At 38.9% G+C, this 16651-nt stretch overlaps 1 protein-coding gene across 1 annotated transcript in view; it reads right to left on the bottom strand.

The window, feature by feature from the left end:
* Positions 1 to 16651, bottom strand: part of PTPN5 (protein tyrosine phosphatase non-receptor type 5) — a 36504-nt gene that overhangs the window by 8620 nt on the left and 11233 nt on the right. The window contains exons 5-9 of the mRNA XM_075047059.1: positions 16297 to 16486; positions 13159 to 13243; positions 8527 to 8606; positions 7890 to 8027; positions 4517 to 4627 (exon numbers count right to left, since the gene is read on the bottom strand). Coding sequence (XP_074903160.1) covers positions 4517 to 4627; positions 7890 to 8027; positions 8527 to 8606; positions 13159 to 13243; positions 16297 to 16486 — 604 coding nt within the window. The remainder of the gene's footprint in view (positions 1 to 4516; positions 4628 to 7889; positions 8028 to 8526; positions 8607 to 13158; positions 13244 to 16296; positions 16487 to 16651) is intronic.

Genomic DNA, 16651 nt, shown 5'->3' with positions numbered 1-16651 from the left:
ACAGACAGAGAGCCAGGAGCAGTATCTCTGTCTCAGATAGATAGATGAGGGAGAGAGATGGGAGCTTATTTTTCTATCTCCTCTGACAGACAGATTCATATCAGTTTCCTGTCAATTCTACTCTTCTCTTAGACACAGTGAGGAATTCAGAGACACTAAGGAAGGTGGGAATTGTATCTAGCTGCAGTCCAGGGCTTTTTGAGACACAAATTCCAATTCTCTCTCTGTCTCAGCGTGGCTGTGAATATAGCAAATATGCCATTACCTTTTCTGAGTGCCAAGTAGCACTGTGTGCTTCTGATTTTGTGTGTTCAAAGTGACATCCTTCTGCCTGATTTCTAAAGGTACCAAATAATAACATGGAGCTCAGGGAACTGGCCTTACCCTTTCAGCCATTACATAAGCCAGCTGGCACAGGGCTAAGCAAATGTCTTCAAAAGGTCCGGGAGCAGAAGTGTTAGCTTCCACAACCTTCCCTTAAACACATGGCTGGCTGAGTTTAAGAGAGGTGGGAAAAAAAGAACAAATTTCTCTCTTTCTAAGGAACCAGGCACAAAAAATCTGGAAGCAGTTTCTGTCATCATCTACACTCCTAAGTCCCTATAACTGTCAGTCTCTGGATGTTAAAAGTGCTCTGTGGTTGTGCCACTTTCCTCTTTGGTTGACAAAGCTTTTGCATAGCTTCACAGTGAACTAGAATGGGGAAGTGACCTAGTTAATTCTTTTTTCTTTCTCATGCTGGATTAATTTTCAGATGGATTGATCAGTTTCCCCCTTTGGCTTACCACACAGTCACATAAACACTTGTGTGGGCATGTGGGAGATGGCACAAGGGTAGGAACAAGATAGCTGGACAAAGGGAGGCTGGGCTTGATTGAGTTGCTGTTCCAGCTTATACGGGGTTTAAAGCGCTCATTGAAGCACAGTCATAGGAACCTTAAGGGTATGTCTACGTCAGTTTAGGAACAGAGAGTCTTACTATTGTAGCACGGAGCCTGGCCTTAGGTTATTTACCCTAGTGAGAAGATATTCTGGTTAAGAGAGCATAACTAGTTGTCATGAATAGTACTTGAGCTCACTACAGTAAATCCAATCAGCACTGATCTGAAACATGAACATACACAGTTGCTTTTGTGTAACTATGCATGAGCCACAGAAGTTATGAACACTGGATTCTTAAGTGGGTTGTGAAAAATTAAAATAAAAATGTTATTGATAATACTTAAGAGAAAAGTAAAAGATAAAAGTCATCTGAAGAAAAACATGAATCACTACATAAAGTCACTCATTTGACAGAAACAGAAAACAGCCAAAGTTTTAATGATGAACTCTGGATGTCTTTAGTTTTGCCTATGCCGTTAACAGTTTTATGCTTCTGCTTAGAGAACCCTGACTTCTGTGGTTCTGTACACTTCTGCTTTGACTTTGACAAAGTATTCTCTATTGGTGCTTCTTTGAGACTGAGAAGACTTGGGAACACCTAGGAGGAAGCAGGATTTAACTGATGGTTTGAAGTCTACCATCATGTACGCTGTAGCTGAGGCTGAGATCACGAATCAGTGGCTAGACACTAGTAGGTTCCTTTGAGAAAGGAAAACAAGCCTTGCCCTATTACCTGAGCATTTTCTAAATTCCTAAAGCTTGTCAAATCACGTCCCCTATTCTGAGAGACGTATGACAGTCCATTCCGTAACACATGCAGTAATCATATATTGCTGGTGGTGGTATCATATATTTCTGACCACTCCTGCTGGAGCCAATTCACAGCTTCTTTAGTTTTCACTGCCAAGTCATTTAATATACGTATGGTCTGGAGCTGCTACTCCACTATTGCTATTAAATGACAAATGTACAGCTCTAGGCAATGGTAACTTAACAAGTGGAATCTTTATTTCAGCTCTAGAACTCAGCAGTTCACCTCCTGACATTTGGGGATGGGGGAAAGAGACACTGCCCCACTAGTACTGAAAAAAATAACATTGTTTAACTGAAAAACAAACTGGGATGAGCTTAAAGAAAATAATCAAAATGATCAAGTCATTTGAGTAGGGAAAGAACTACATCCTTAGAGATGTGTATTCCCAGTAAAGGCTTTTGTATCATTTGCAGTAGGAAAGCACTTGTCTTGGCTATGATTGGGAAAAAATGTGTGGTATCTATACTTCTTTACTTATGACTTTGCTGTACTCTGCTATGCTAGCTATTCTTTTTTTCTTTCTGTTAGTGTCTGAATGTACCAGATACACCAGTCCTGACAAGTGACCTGGCTTTCAGTTTACTTGTTGTCTTTTTTTTTTTTTTCCCCTGTGGGATCCACAGTTATAAATACTGACAAGATATATTCATATCTGGCTCTTAATTCTGAAGCTCTTTGTCGAACAGGGAGAGCTTGACCTAAGGAATAACTGAGCAAGGACAAGAGAATTTGGGAAAACACTGAGAGGTTGCTGTTAGAAGAAAACATTCTGCAGGGCTAAGTATTAGCATGAAAGGTACTTGTGAGATGGAGTATGGCTTATTATGCTTGAATTGTTGTATATAAGCTTTTCAGGACTATTTCTTTGTTTTGTGCAACACCTGTTAAAGTGAGATTGGTTTTTGGATATGCTACTGCAATACCAATATTAAAAGCCACTCCTTTGCAATTTGCACCTGAAAATGGAACTGGCTCTTTACCTTCCTGAGAAGAATTTGAATGATCCTTCCCCAGAGAGAGACTCAAATTTCCTTCCATAAATGTAGAGGGAAAGTGGTTTGTGGGTTTTTTGTTTGTTTTGTTTGGTTTTTTTTTTTTTTTTTTTTTTGTTGGGGGAGGAAGAGAGGGAAAAAAAAGAACATTTCAACATAAATCTCTGAAGTTAATGTCAAGCTGAAAAAAATGCAATATTCACTAATATTAAAATGCTCTACTTAACAATTTAAAACAAGTATGAAAAACTCTTCTGACAGCCAGTGTAGTTTTTTATTGAGAAAAATTTTTTTGTCACCATAACTAAGAAGTGACTGGTTCTGTTAGACACCAGCATTCCAGCAGAATTAATCTATGTATTATTCTTGCTGCTGCATGGTACTGTTTGGAATAAGTTGTATTTAAGACCTCTGCAAGTCTGCAACATACTTGTAAATATTCTTTACTTCCCACTTGTCAGGGAGTGTGATTTTCTCCTTGCTGCCTTTGCCAAACACATGAGTGACAGACTTGCCACACTCCCAATCCAGACATGGGATTTCATATGCTGGCTTTCTGCCTATTAGCATATGGCTGAAGAGACTTGAAACTGGCTGGATAAAAGGAGAGTTTTTTCAGATTGGAAAGAAATTGTGGTGTTATACTGAGGTCAGGGGCAGATCTGGTAGATGAAAGATGTATGAAGTTTATGTAAATAGACTGTTCTTATTAAAATGTGTAGCTTGAGATTCTAGAACCTAGCAATGAAAACAGTTGTAAAGTAGGACTCTGGTAAGTACTTAAAAAATTAAACCTGTGTTTAAGCTCGCTATCCACAAGATGATAGAATGGTTACTGGTATGAAAAACTACATATACAGTTAGTTGGAAAGATACTAATGTTTAGAAATGTAAACATGGAGAATGCTGTGGTGAAAATGTTTTTAAAGGTCATCAACAGTTTTAGTGTCTTGGAGTGGAATGAGCCCTTAAAGCATCTTCAAAGCCAAGTCAGCCAAATTGCTCAAATTATCAATTAGCATGGTACCTATTAAAAGGGGTTCAGCCATGATGAACAGAAGTGGTGCTACCACACCACTGGCAAATGCCAAGCAGACCAGTAGTTTCACTGCTGAGAGAAACTGAAAACAGGTAAGCAAAATTAAAATGCCTTTTGCTCAGTTCTCAGCTCCCCCACTTCTTGTTAGTAGCACAAGTCATCTTCGGCATAAACAGCTGGTGGGTAGCCAGCAGTCTGACAGCGTCCTAATAATGACCATAAAAAGACAAGAAGCACAATCTAAGTATTTCCTAGAGGTCTCCCCATACTACAAAGTATGTAAGACATCATGTAGGTAAAAGTTCCCTGTTAGTAATCAGTAACCCTTTGCCTAAGCCCATGGCCCAAAGAATAAACAAGCCTTTGAATTCTACAGAACATCATCACAGAGTTTAGTGGGTTATTCCACAAGTGCTGTTTGTAGTATGACTTGCAAAGGCTGGTAAGAAGCTATCCATGAACTAACACGTCACTTTAAATGACCAGTGAAGACAGAGGACACAGGCACAGAATGAGTCACTGGTTTCTTCTGCTTGAGTGAACCCTGCACTACTACAATTGGCCTGGTAGCTTTCAGATTGTACACATGCAGTCTAAATCTCCGACTGCTTATTTTACTGTAGTCTTTGTATGTTGGTGAACTGGGCAAAGCTATAATGACTTCAGTAATGAAAAGTGTTCTTTGTACAGCAGTACACTGTGCAGAAGATTTCTCCACAAGTCTCCATGAACATCTCCATTTAACGGTTTAGACAGCTAAACTACTGTAAGTACATTGGAATGATTTACCTTTAGGGTGATGAGCCTTAAACGGTAATCGTCTGCTTGTATGACTTGGTTAACTGTGATTTCTATTCCTTCGTAGGTGACCTGTTCCTCTGGCCAATATTCTGTGCATTTCTGTGTGCAATATAAAATAAATCTAGTTAAGCAGATATCAAGGGAGGTTCATTTTCACTCCTCTGAAATTGGATATAGCACATGCACAGATGAATATGAATAAACTTTGTTTCTATAATAAGTACAAGTTTTCACTTTCTAAACAGGGACCACATTTCAGGTGATTTTTGCTGCATTCATAATAGCCTGATTGCATGATTAGAAATGCATAAATCAAGTAATGACTAACCAATGCTTTTAAATACACAGATCCTTATTTATCTTCTTCATGCAACTGATGTGCATTTTGAAAGTTCATTAGAAAGGCCAGTGGCAATGTGCTTGTGTTTTTAGATTAATCCTTTTCTCAAGATAATAATGATTAGTATAATATACACTAGTTACAATATTTCTGTGGTGTGTATACACTGATATGGAAACACAAAATACATCTTTTCTATTTTTTATAAAGGGTCAATGCTCTCTGAATGTAAGATGATAGTTTGCATAGGTTTTTTGTACAAAAGAACATGACTGGGGATGTTTTGAGAATTAGATTATGTGCCAAAATCCACTTTAAATGGACACTGAGAATCTTTCAAAGCTAAGGAACTAAAAGGAAGCAATAGCTGTGAGAGCTATTAGACTACTATATTTGATTTTGCCAAAAAAGTCAGAGATGCAGCTAGCACAACCTGACAATTAGAGAAGCAGAAACTATAGTCCATTTGCAAATCTACATTGTGGTACTAAAACACTAGAGATGAGTAAGTGAGAATTTGTAAGCACTCCTATCCTGGAAGGAGGACTGAAAAAGACTGTGGTTTTTGTATGCAGTTTCTCTTTTAAACTAATCAATATGCAGAGGAAGAGACAGGCACTTCAACATGGTGCATAGATGATGAACAAGGAATGACATGAACAAGGCAGGGGCTGAGAAAAAGGCTACCTTGTAATAATGGAAGAAGCAATATTGTTATCACAGGAGAGTAAGAATCTGCTGTTGGACAAACCCAGTTAAAGATGCTGCTTGTAAGCTCCTCTTTTACATAGCTGTACACAATCCTGAAGGAAGTTAAATCATTTTGCTCTCCCCCATCAAAAATAATTCCACTTCGGGAGAAAGGCTTACAACAGAAAAGTATCTTGCAAAGTTACTGAGTCAAAATTTTTGTGTGAGAGAATTAGTGTTGTTCCATCTGCATAGTGCATCAGTTAATAACCCACTGGGAGCGTGGCCCACTGCGTCTCTGTAAAATTATTTACGCAGATTGCATTTTTTCTTCCTCTACTCTTAAACTGCAGAATCCATTGTAAAAATTGTCAAGAGCGCAAGCAGCTATCAATAGCACAGACGTTGCTCTGCTTAAAGGAGTGGAGTAAGACTGCCCACTCATTTCCGTGGGCTGTCTGTCAGTTCAGATTAGATGTAACAGAGGGCTGAGATACAGAGCTTTTAATACATTAGCAAAGTCATTGCACTGAGAAGGAACACAAAGCCTCTGTTATGAGCATCATTGCCGAACAAAGGTTTTGAATCTATGTACTTCTGAGTCCTGTTATTCATACATTAATATAGGTGTAATGGAAGAAAGGGAATGAATATAGAAGACATTTACATGAAAGGACTTACCCTATATTTATGGCTGAGATTCCTGACACCGTTTAATTTTTGACACAAAAGGTATCAGAAAAGACTCAGCAGCTCTGTTATGACATGTAGGCTGTAGCAAGCTCCAGTTACATAGTGCATCAGCACTGCAGTGCACTGCTTCCCAAGACTGATATGATGGGCAAAATACTTGGTCAGTGTGGATAAGAGGAAATACAGGTGTAAAGGGTATTTTACATTCCTGTCATACAATCTTGCTATGAAAACTATAGTGGAAGAACTTATCACCAGATAAGTACATTATGTCATGACATTTTAACACCTTATTTGCCATAAACTGGCAACTGATCAACAAGCAAATTATTACTTCAGTGCTGCCTCTCAGATAGATGCAGATGTCAGTTTAAAATGTTAGTGCAAACAAAACATTTAGATCAGCAACATACTGTATTTTGCATCAGCAATGCCTTGACAATATGTGTCCAATCAGTCAGCTGTAATAACTGACCATTTTTAACTTGCAAGCATGATAATTCTGTGTCTGTCTTGTTCATGTCTTTTTTCACTAAAGTTCAAGGTTAAATTTATTTACTTCACAACTGGGGAAACTAAAGGTTTGTGCACATGCATAATTATGGGCACTAAGCTTCCAGCTAGCAGTTAAGCCACTATAACTCTGTGTGTATGACAGAGGTATGCCCATATTTTTGGGCCTCTAAGTGTCTAAAACCTCTTCTCCAAAGGAATCTCTCTCACCTAAATTACTAATGAGTTCTCAGAGACAGGCTTTGACAAATACTGCTGCTGCAGTTTAAGAAACACCATTTCGATCTCTCCACTACACCTTGCTGCCAGTGGTGAGGGGGGATGCAGAGCCCCACACATGCCCAGACCACTTTGTCACATCTTACACTGCCAATAAAGGCAGACATAAGCTCAGCTACCTGTCTGTGAACTGAAGCCCAGGCATGTGGTTCTTGCAACTCTGCCACGGGGCAAATATTTCAGCAGGTAAGTAATTAACAGCTGAAGGACAGCAGTATTTTAAACTGCAAACAAAAATCACGTTAGGTCAATTAGCAGAAACACCATGACAGTTTAATTTCTAGAAGTAGGTGGTGAATAGAAAAAGTTCAGCATCTTAATTTCAGTATTTCGAAAGCATTCCCTAAATGCATTCAGGAAAAGGTCCTCCATATCCAGGTCACCTCTAGCTGTTCATTATTGTAACTGGCATCTTTTACAAGTCAGGGACAGTGTCAATGAAATGTCGATATAGACACTGAATCATAATAAATGCAAGATAAAGCAGCACCAACACTGTTGATTAAAGATATTCAACCTTAGTAGTTATGGGGTACTATTGTTTTTGATTCCTTTAGAGAGAACTTGAAAGAGTGTCTGCAAATAGGGCTGGGTTTGGAGAAGCTTCAGGTCAGCTGGGAGAGGAAAAATGGCAAAACCAGCAGTAGGCTAAGTCAGACAGCAAAACCAGACTTACAGTAAACTGAACTGAAAGAGAAGCCCATGTCTTCTCTGAGCCTGGAGAATTTAATGCTGGCTCTGATTGCTCAGGCCACTAAACTAACTTCTGTTTGCTGGCTTAGCATCTATGCCGAAAATATCTGCTAGAGTACAGATAAAAACACAGACTATACGTAACACCATTACCTCATTCATCTCTTCTATATTGGTAATCATGACAATGATGGGAGAATGCTCCTGCCACACCATTCTCCAGAAATCACTGACAGTATTAACTATCGGTCCCTGAGTAGCAATATATACCTTTTCCTCTCCTCCATAGCCCTGCCAACAAAACAACGAGAGATCAGTTTTAACAGGGATGTCCACCACAACCTTGAAGGTTCAGTCATTAAAACAAGAGAGCTACCACTGGCTGAAATGGTGACTCAATAGCATCAGTTCTTCCCCCCTCTCTCTCTCTCCTGCACATGTGTACATGGAACAAAGGCACAATATGGACTCACATAATTCCATCAATGAGTGTCCAACAGCCATGAGGTGATTCTGGCTAGGTCAAGAGCCTTATTCAGGCTTATTATCCGGTGCCTTAGTCAGGCCAGCTGACAAGCAATCAGTATCAAGAAGCGCAGAAGTCTGTTTTTGTCTGGTCTGAACCTGTACAGCTGCACTTTGAGATTTGGTTTTCAGATAATGTAAGCAGGAGAGAAGAGCAATCAGTTCAGCTAGGATGCCTTTAAAAGCCAGTGGATGTTGCAATTCTGTTTACTTTAACAGTGGCTGATAGAGGCTAGGCAGACTCATTGGATTATTGAGCTCTTACCCTGATGTAGTTAGCATTGATGTAAGAGCTGAGGGGGTCGTCCTGATCAGCTGAGGTAAGGCACACTCTGCTGTGAGGATCTGAAAGGTGTGAAGAGATAAGTAATAGCTTATCAGTTGCTCAGAGGAGAGAAAGACAGACACAAGGTTATCTTGTACAGCGAGACATTTACATGCATTCATGGCCATCACAACAGATCTGAGTGGCCTTGGAGAGCTCCCATATTAAAGTGTTACCATAAAAGAAGGGAAAGGATGGTTGGGGTAATTTGGCTGCTTCTGATAGTTTTACCCACTCTCCGAAGCCTGCTTAATTGTTCTTGTTGCAGAGTCAGTGTCCCAGAGTGACTCTGGAAAAGCAGTTTTCTGCTCCAGGAAACTACTTCTCAATTTGTTAGGTCAACAGACTCATTATGGCTTGTAAGACATTAGAATATCGTTTGTGAAATGACAGCAAACAGCTTTTCTCCCAAACTGTAAACACACATTTCTTGCACACAGGCAAGCCAGATGACAATAACTCTTTTCCTATTTCATCTTGCAGTGAACTAAACTCCAAGATGTGCTTTTAACAAATATAATGGTTAAAGAGAAATTAAGAATATTAACAGTCTCTTGTACTTTGCATAAATCTCTTCAGTACTTGAGTCTCACTCATCGGGGCTGTTTACGAAGCATTATTCTTGTTTTAATAAGACAACAAATGAAAACATAATTCCCTGAGAAGTTCAGTCCAATTCCCACTGAAGTCAATGGGAGCTATTCCACTGATTTTAATGCGAGCTGCCACAGGTCCATGTTCATCCACTTTCACCAGTACTACACAGTTTGTTACCATTGACAAGAAACATCCTCCTGACAGAGGCCTCAACAAACAGCAATAGTGTATATCACCAGGAGAATATTAAAAACAAACCACAGATAACTTCTTCATAAAAAAATCCAGGCTGCTTAGAAACCAGAACAAAATGAAAAATATGCAAAAATAGCATGATATTGGGTAAAGCACAATTAAGCACACTGTAATTTCTACAGTACTACAAATACAGACTCAGCATTAAATGTTGTCCTCAGAACGGATTCATGTTATTTATTATGTGATAATATAATCACAAGCTGCGAAGCAAAGATATTAACAAAGATATTCTTTTATAGCACAGAAGTACTGAAAACAGCGAGTTCCTCTCTAATAGTTCCCTCCTGCTCAACTTTGCTCACTTCTCTAATGCTGGGGAGATGGAGAGATGAGAGATAAAATCTGCTTTTTAATTAGTAATTCTGATAGCCTGAAACATATTACACCATTAAAAAGGTGACATTGGTTGCCAGACGTTTATTCAAATGTCACTGGACTGGGTAGTTAGACACTTTGCAGGAAGTCCCTTTGCCTGTTTTATGCACTCATCCATGGAGCCTGCTGAAGTTTGAGTAGCGATTACATGATTTTTCCCTACTAATAATAGTAATAATACTATGTTGTCCAACTCATGGTGTGTCTTCAGGGAGAAGTAAAATGGATCTGAAGAATTCTATCAACAAGTGCCACAGATGTTTAAGCACAGGTTTCTTTTAGTATTCTTCAACTGCAATAGAATATGAGTTACTTTTCACTATGAACTTTTTTATTGCTGTATCCACAAATATTAAAACATTATTCAGAATATGCTTTTACTTTATATTATAATATTTGGCTAGTGATTTTTTCTGTTGATGTAGTATTTACATTTCTTAACATAGTATGTTAGTGAACAGTTTCAACCTTATTTCATATAAGAGAAGCCTATTAATGCATTGTTGATACAAGAACATGCACTGTTTTGCAGAAGTGTAGCTGAAGCTGAATCGCACCTCTTAGAAATATATAAACAGGAATAATTCCTCTTTAAAGAAAAAAATCATAGTAAGACTTTAATATAAGAGTTTGCAGTATGAATTTCAAATTTTCAATAGAGAGGCATTTAAGCAAAACCAAATCCTACTCTTAATGAAAACATTTCTCCCAGGACAAAACCAGTGCACAGGCCAGGATCAAGAAGACACTACAGCTCCAAGAAAGCAGTAGTAGTCTGTATCTCTAAGAAACCAAATGATATGTCAGCTATTTTTCCACAGTCTCTTTGATGGCCATTTTGTGTTGATACTATGCCTGACATTTTAGAGGAACTCGCTAAACTTAACTGAAATGTTTTGCATAACTTAAAATGGTGTAAAAGCAATACAGCTATATAGAAATTTAAAAAGTCCGTCTAGACATTACTCTTGAGAAAAGGATTAAATGAGATTGATACACAACATGCTCCAATAAGTTCTTGCCACCTCTGGAATTCTGTAACAAGAACATTCTTTTCTATATATTCAAAAAGTGCCTCTAAACATCTTAGAAAAAAGTTATCATCTTCCAGGAAATGCCATAGGAGTCAACCCCGGAAGAGGACTGTCTGCAGACAAACAAATTCATAGTTATGAAATACCCAAATCAACCTCCTTTGCTTGGTGTTTTCCCAAAACCACCCTTCTGCCATCAAAAAGCCACCTTCTAAGCCATTTAACTACCAACAGCAAAATTGGGGAATCTGCAAAAAGAATTTACTACAAAAGAAATATAAATGAGATGAATTAGAGACTATTATCATGTCTCTCACTTACTACAATCAATTCTGGGGTTGCAAGTAACTGATCATTATGTTAAGTGACTGCTTACCTTTTAATGATAACTGCCTATATTGCTTCTGGTGATACAGCTGGTAAGGGAATTTTAGTTACTTTTTAACTTCAGATTTTGGGTTTGACTCTAGTTTGGTAATCAAGCATTTGCTGTTCCCTATGATAATCAGTTGTCTGAGTCTGCTGTACTGCGGCTTGTTCAGCAGTTCCTACCATTACTACTTTCTGCAGCTAGAACTTGAAGTAAGGCTAGGTAGATACTTAAGGCAGCATAGGCTACATTTGGTCAGCTCAGAAACAAAAGTCAGTGGATGGTCAAAGCCTGAAAAGCACTGGACTCTCCCTCATCTTGCCTCCAGTTCCCTCTCCTACTTTGTGCATCCATAGTTTACTGGGATCCTTGGCTTTGAAGCATAAAGGGGCTGTTTAGCTCTCCTTGCTAGCCTCTCTATTGCTAGCACCAAGCTCTTTGAAACGGAGGTAGTTGGAGAAAAGTGAACAGTTAGCCCTCTGCTTTCCTCAGCAATATCAAGCCATCCTTTGGTCACAGCCAGGGACAAAGTTGCATAGAGGTTACTAGTTTTGGAATTCATTCAGAAAAAATATCCAGATCATAATGAGCTTGGAATAAGATTGTTAACCCCTGGATGCATGGCAGGGTTAGAAACTAGTTATCTTATCTAGAGAGGTCAAAGTGAAAAAAAGGGCTGCTAGCAGATATCCGTATGGCCAAGATGAAGTTTGCAGCAAATAATTAACCCACTGAATGATCATTCTTAAAAATAAATGGTAGTGGCCCAATTGGCATCTGTTTACAACTCTGGAACAAGGTGTTCAAAATGGCAGCAATTCTGATGTTTCAGTTTAAACATCCGATATGAGATATTTAAAATGGATCCAGTTCTCAAAGTACACATTAGATACCAAATTCAGAATATATAGATCACTTTGAAATCTAGCAGTTTGGGCATCCAAAATCACTAGCCACTTTTGCAATCTTCTTTTTCCAGCAAAACCAGTGAATTAATACCTGAATGATCCACCATAGTCATTAGCACAGCAATAGTGAAATGTGGCAGAAGTGTAAACTTCTGGTCTAAGGTGGAGCACAAAGTTATCAGAAGGGTTGTGCACATTGAATCATTGGCTACAGCTGCTGGAGTTCTAAGTCTAGATTAAAAAAAAAAATCTCTTCTGGAACCATTTCCAATCCAGGTTCATTGACCAAAATGATAGGTATAGCTGAGGACATTTTTGACTTCTCTGCACTTATCTTTGCTAACCTGATATTGAACCTTTTGGGCTTTGCAAATAGAGCTACCGTGGCTAGTGGTGGCATCTTCCAACAATGGCTTAACAGAAAAAAAAGAAGCATGACTTCTAACTATCACTTTTAAAAGTAACCTTAAATATGACAGAGGGGAAAATGATGACACGTTTAAAAATTTGTACCAGAATATTTCTCAAAACTCCTACTCCTGGCTACAAATGAAAATAGTGTAATAGAAAAGAAAAAGATTTTCATTTTCTGGATCATCTTAATGCCATAAGGCCAGCTCCCAATACTCTCAGTTTGCATTTGAGGCATGATTCTGAGAAAAACATTGGTCAGGAAAATAACATTGCTAGAATTTAGACCTTCAAAAGGAGTTTAATGAAAGAAATCAGTAAGTAACATCTGAATAAACACACCAAGTTTTTGGGTGGAATTTTTAACTAGCACCAAATGATACAACTCTAATGACTTAAAAACCTAAGTGCTGCTGATGTTCAGTGAATCTTAGCTTCTTCATGTTCTGTACCTCTTCTGAAATTTGATTTATGCCATATTGCTGCTTCATAAATATGGCCTTTGGACAATACATTGTAGTGACAGCACACTTCGTGCATTCTGGAAAGGAAAGTGGAAAGCCCTTCAGCATGTGGAATAAACCATCCTGCCTCAGTGACTTAAAAAGCAGAAACTTACTTGGGAGAATTGTTTTGTAGCGATTCTTACGCACTAAGCCTGGAATATCGTATTCCTTTGGATCAACGAAGTTCATTGGAATTTCCTGTTAAAAAAAACCAAAACCAAACAAAAAAACCCAAAAAACAGAACACAGCAGGTAATATTATTAGATTCAGAAGTGGAATAAAACACCCAAGCCCATTATGTCCTGCCTGTGAGGGAGGCAAAGTGATGAAGTCAACTGAGACATATGGTACAGTACTTCTTGCAATTTACCACCAAAATATGATTGATGTTTCCTTTTACTGTCACTGGCTTTCCTTTCTGAAATCCTTAATATGAAAAAGCTCATAGTGACTAATTCATTGAGTAATATGCGCGACAGCGTTATGTCAGCTCCTAATATTATTAGAGCTGAACTGCAAGTGTAGGCACAGAACTAAGCAAAAGGTGGTACATAAGATACTCTGCTCCAAAAGCGATGGACCTCAGACACCATCCTTTCTGACTCACACTCCTTCTTCCTCTCTGAGGGTGGAAAGAAATAATTTGCTAGTGACTCTCACCAGCAACAAATTATGACACGTTATGACAGGTTGGTGTACTGACCTGACTCTATGGAACTGGGGGAGCGTCATTTGTTTTGCTCATCACACTTTAAAGCTCCGTGGGCAAGGACAGCAAACAGGTGTTCAGGGGTTACCTGCTCTCTACGCTGCTGACGCAAAGAACACACAAAGATGGAGGGGCTTCTTATTCTCCACTACTCACCTCCTGCAAGTAAGTGGAAAATGCCAGGCAAGAACAAACAGGAACCTTCCACCAACTGAAGTCAGCAGGCATACAGTGAGATAGGATGTGTTAACCAGGCTCAGCAGAAAAAGGTCTCATGGGAGCTTGGGAGCAGAGCTGGTCATCCCAGCTGCTGCACACTAGATTTGAGAGGCCAGTACTGGACATGCTGGTAACAGGAGTCAGGGTTAAGTAAGATATGCCTCACTCTGGGAAGAAATTAAGATGAGCAGAGCTATGGACTATGTTAAATTACGGAGCTTTAGAAGACTGACTATCTGCATTCTGTCTCTTACACAGCACTGAGTGTACTGTTGGGCTTAAAAAGAGGCAATTAATGATAAAAACATTTTGTTGAAGTAGCTTCCTATCAATTTGGGGAACTGCATGGGAACGAAACCTTCATGTTTTCCTCAATTGTTACTTGGTATTTAGTCACCCAAAACTCTTCCTGAGCCAAGCTCCATGGTCTGCTTTTGGGACTTAGTCATTCATTGCTCAAACAAATTCTTGGTGAAATCAACAGGACTTCCACCTGAGTAAAACTCTAAATCTTGTAAAAATTTCAGGACCTAGCCCTGCAAGTGATGTCCCCTCTGAGTTTTCTTCCAAAATGAAACACGGCTGCTTGCTTCATCATTGATCTGGAGTTTGCAAACCAAGTACGTTAGACAGACTGGAAATACATGATGCAGAGCTAGCTGGTGATAACTGTTTCATAAAAAACCCCCACAAACTAGTTTACAATTTTTAATTACAGAAATGACATTTTGATTACACAGCATTTTTGGCTATGCTTTTTCAGTTTTCATTAAAGAATGAAAATGGCTTGGGATACTTTGGCTGTTGAATGATTTTCTGAACACCAGTAAAATGAATTCCAAATCTCTCAGAGAAATGAAGCATATTTTTTCCTACTTCTAACATTATTTTCTTTGCTTGAAAGCTACAGTGCCCCTCAGAGACTGATGAAACTGTATGTGGACTTGTTCAGCAGTCAATTCAGACACTCACTAAGCGAACATTTCCTCCCTAGAACAGCAACAGATGCTTTACTTTAAAAGAATCAGGGCTTGCCTACACAAAAGCTGCTTTTCTTCAACTTGTACAGAACTAAGTGAATTAAGGACCACAGATATCTGGTGGTCTGTTTTGAAACAGAAGTCCAGACTATCTATCTCCCCCTGTGCTTGTAAAGTGAAAAAAACCCTGAAATTGCACAAGGAGGGAAAACAGCAAGTGATAATCAAAGTGTTACTCCTGCCCTTTCAGACCCTTACAGGTCATAAAGAGGACAGGCTGAAAGAGCTTTTATGTTGCAAAACATCATCTTCCTCCGGCTCTGCCGAGATTCCATGTGTAAGAAAATATTTGACTTGGCAGCATTAACTTCTGTAGCCCTTGACCATGTGCATGCAAAGACTGTGCCCTGGTTACCTCCCATCTTGTGCAGGAATTTACAACCCTGCCTAGTAGACATAATACTCATAGCCACTGCAGCATTTTGCATATTTTTTTTGCCAGGTACAATAAACATGACAATGCCTATCACATGGACACTCAAGCAATTAGGGAATAGAATCATAGAATGCAAAGATCTAAAGAGCCGGTGTACTCACTACACTGAAATGCATCTGGCCTTTATCCTAAACTACTTAGAAATCCAATTTTCAACTGCTTGCTTCATCTGTATATGTGTATTTTTTCTTAAAATGAGACAAAGAATTATTTCTCCCAAAGCAACAGTGGACACAGCGATCCAAGGAAACATGCTTCAGAATCCTAAAAGCAACTGACATAGCACCTTACAACTAGTAAATAATTTTTGTGCAGGAAAAAAACCCAGTAAGACACACTTTCTATGGCTCCTGCTGAGTGACATAGCCATCCTGTGCTTCGATTAACTGGCAAACATTCAGGCTTGGAAAGTAGGTCCACACCAAGCATTAAACAGCAAATAGCATTCACTTGGACTAATTTAATCCCTAGGGCAACTCCAGACATATTTCAAGAAGTTATGCCTACAGCAAACTTGGCTTTTCTTCTGTACTCTAGTGAAAAAGTTTGATTTTTTTGTTAAAAAGTAGCCAGCTGACAGAAAAAAACCCACTTGTGAAAACAAAGCTTTTTTTTTGTTGCCAGAACAAATTCTCTAGTTTTTAAGTGACAACATCACTGAAACCTTTCAGATATTGTCATTCCAAGGGATGATGAATTTGGGAATTGCATTAAATGCTTCATGGATGGAAGTGGAGTTTGTATGTACTAATTTTAGACTTGCAGAAAATAGTAGCAAGGTTCATAGAAGAGAGTCAACATCTCATTTTTCTGATGCTTCTAGAAGAGAGGGGGTCAGATACTCACAAAGAACTCTGCCTGGAGTATGAAAGGATCCAGTGCTTTCTTGTGCAGTTCCTCTTCAGTAAGTATGTTTGATGCTGTCTGGAGGTATTCTCGGGCTGACTGTTCCCGTGGTGACATGACATAGCCAAAACCTTGCTCAGAACAGCCTGGGGTACACATATCCAGTGTGAGTGAAACATTTGAACCTCTTCTGCAAAACAGAGCAATCAAAGTTTGCTTACAACACAACAGACTGACCCATCATTGTCAGCAATGAACACGGTCCAAATGACAGATAAACAGTGACTTTAGAAAAGCACCCAGCTGGTTCTGCTGTGTACATTTGGGCCACTAACTGTGAAAAATGGCTGATGCT

The sequence above is a fragment of the Buteo buteo genome, chromosome 16, assembly GCF_964188355.1.
Source record: "Buteo buteo chromosome 16, bButBut1.hap1.1, whole genome shotgun sequence".
Lineage (NCBI taxonomy): Eukaryota > Metazoa > Chordata > Aves > Accipitriformes > Accipitridae > Buteo > Buteo buteo.
Note: the sequence above shows the minus strand (reverse complement) of the source record. Positions and strands in the feature narration are given on the sequence as shown.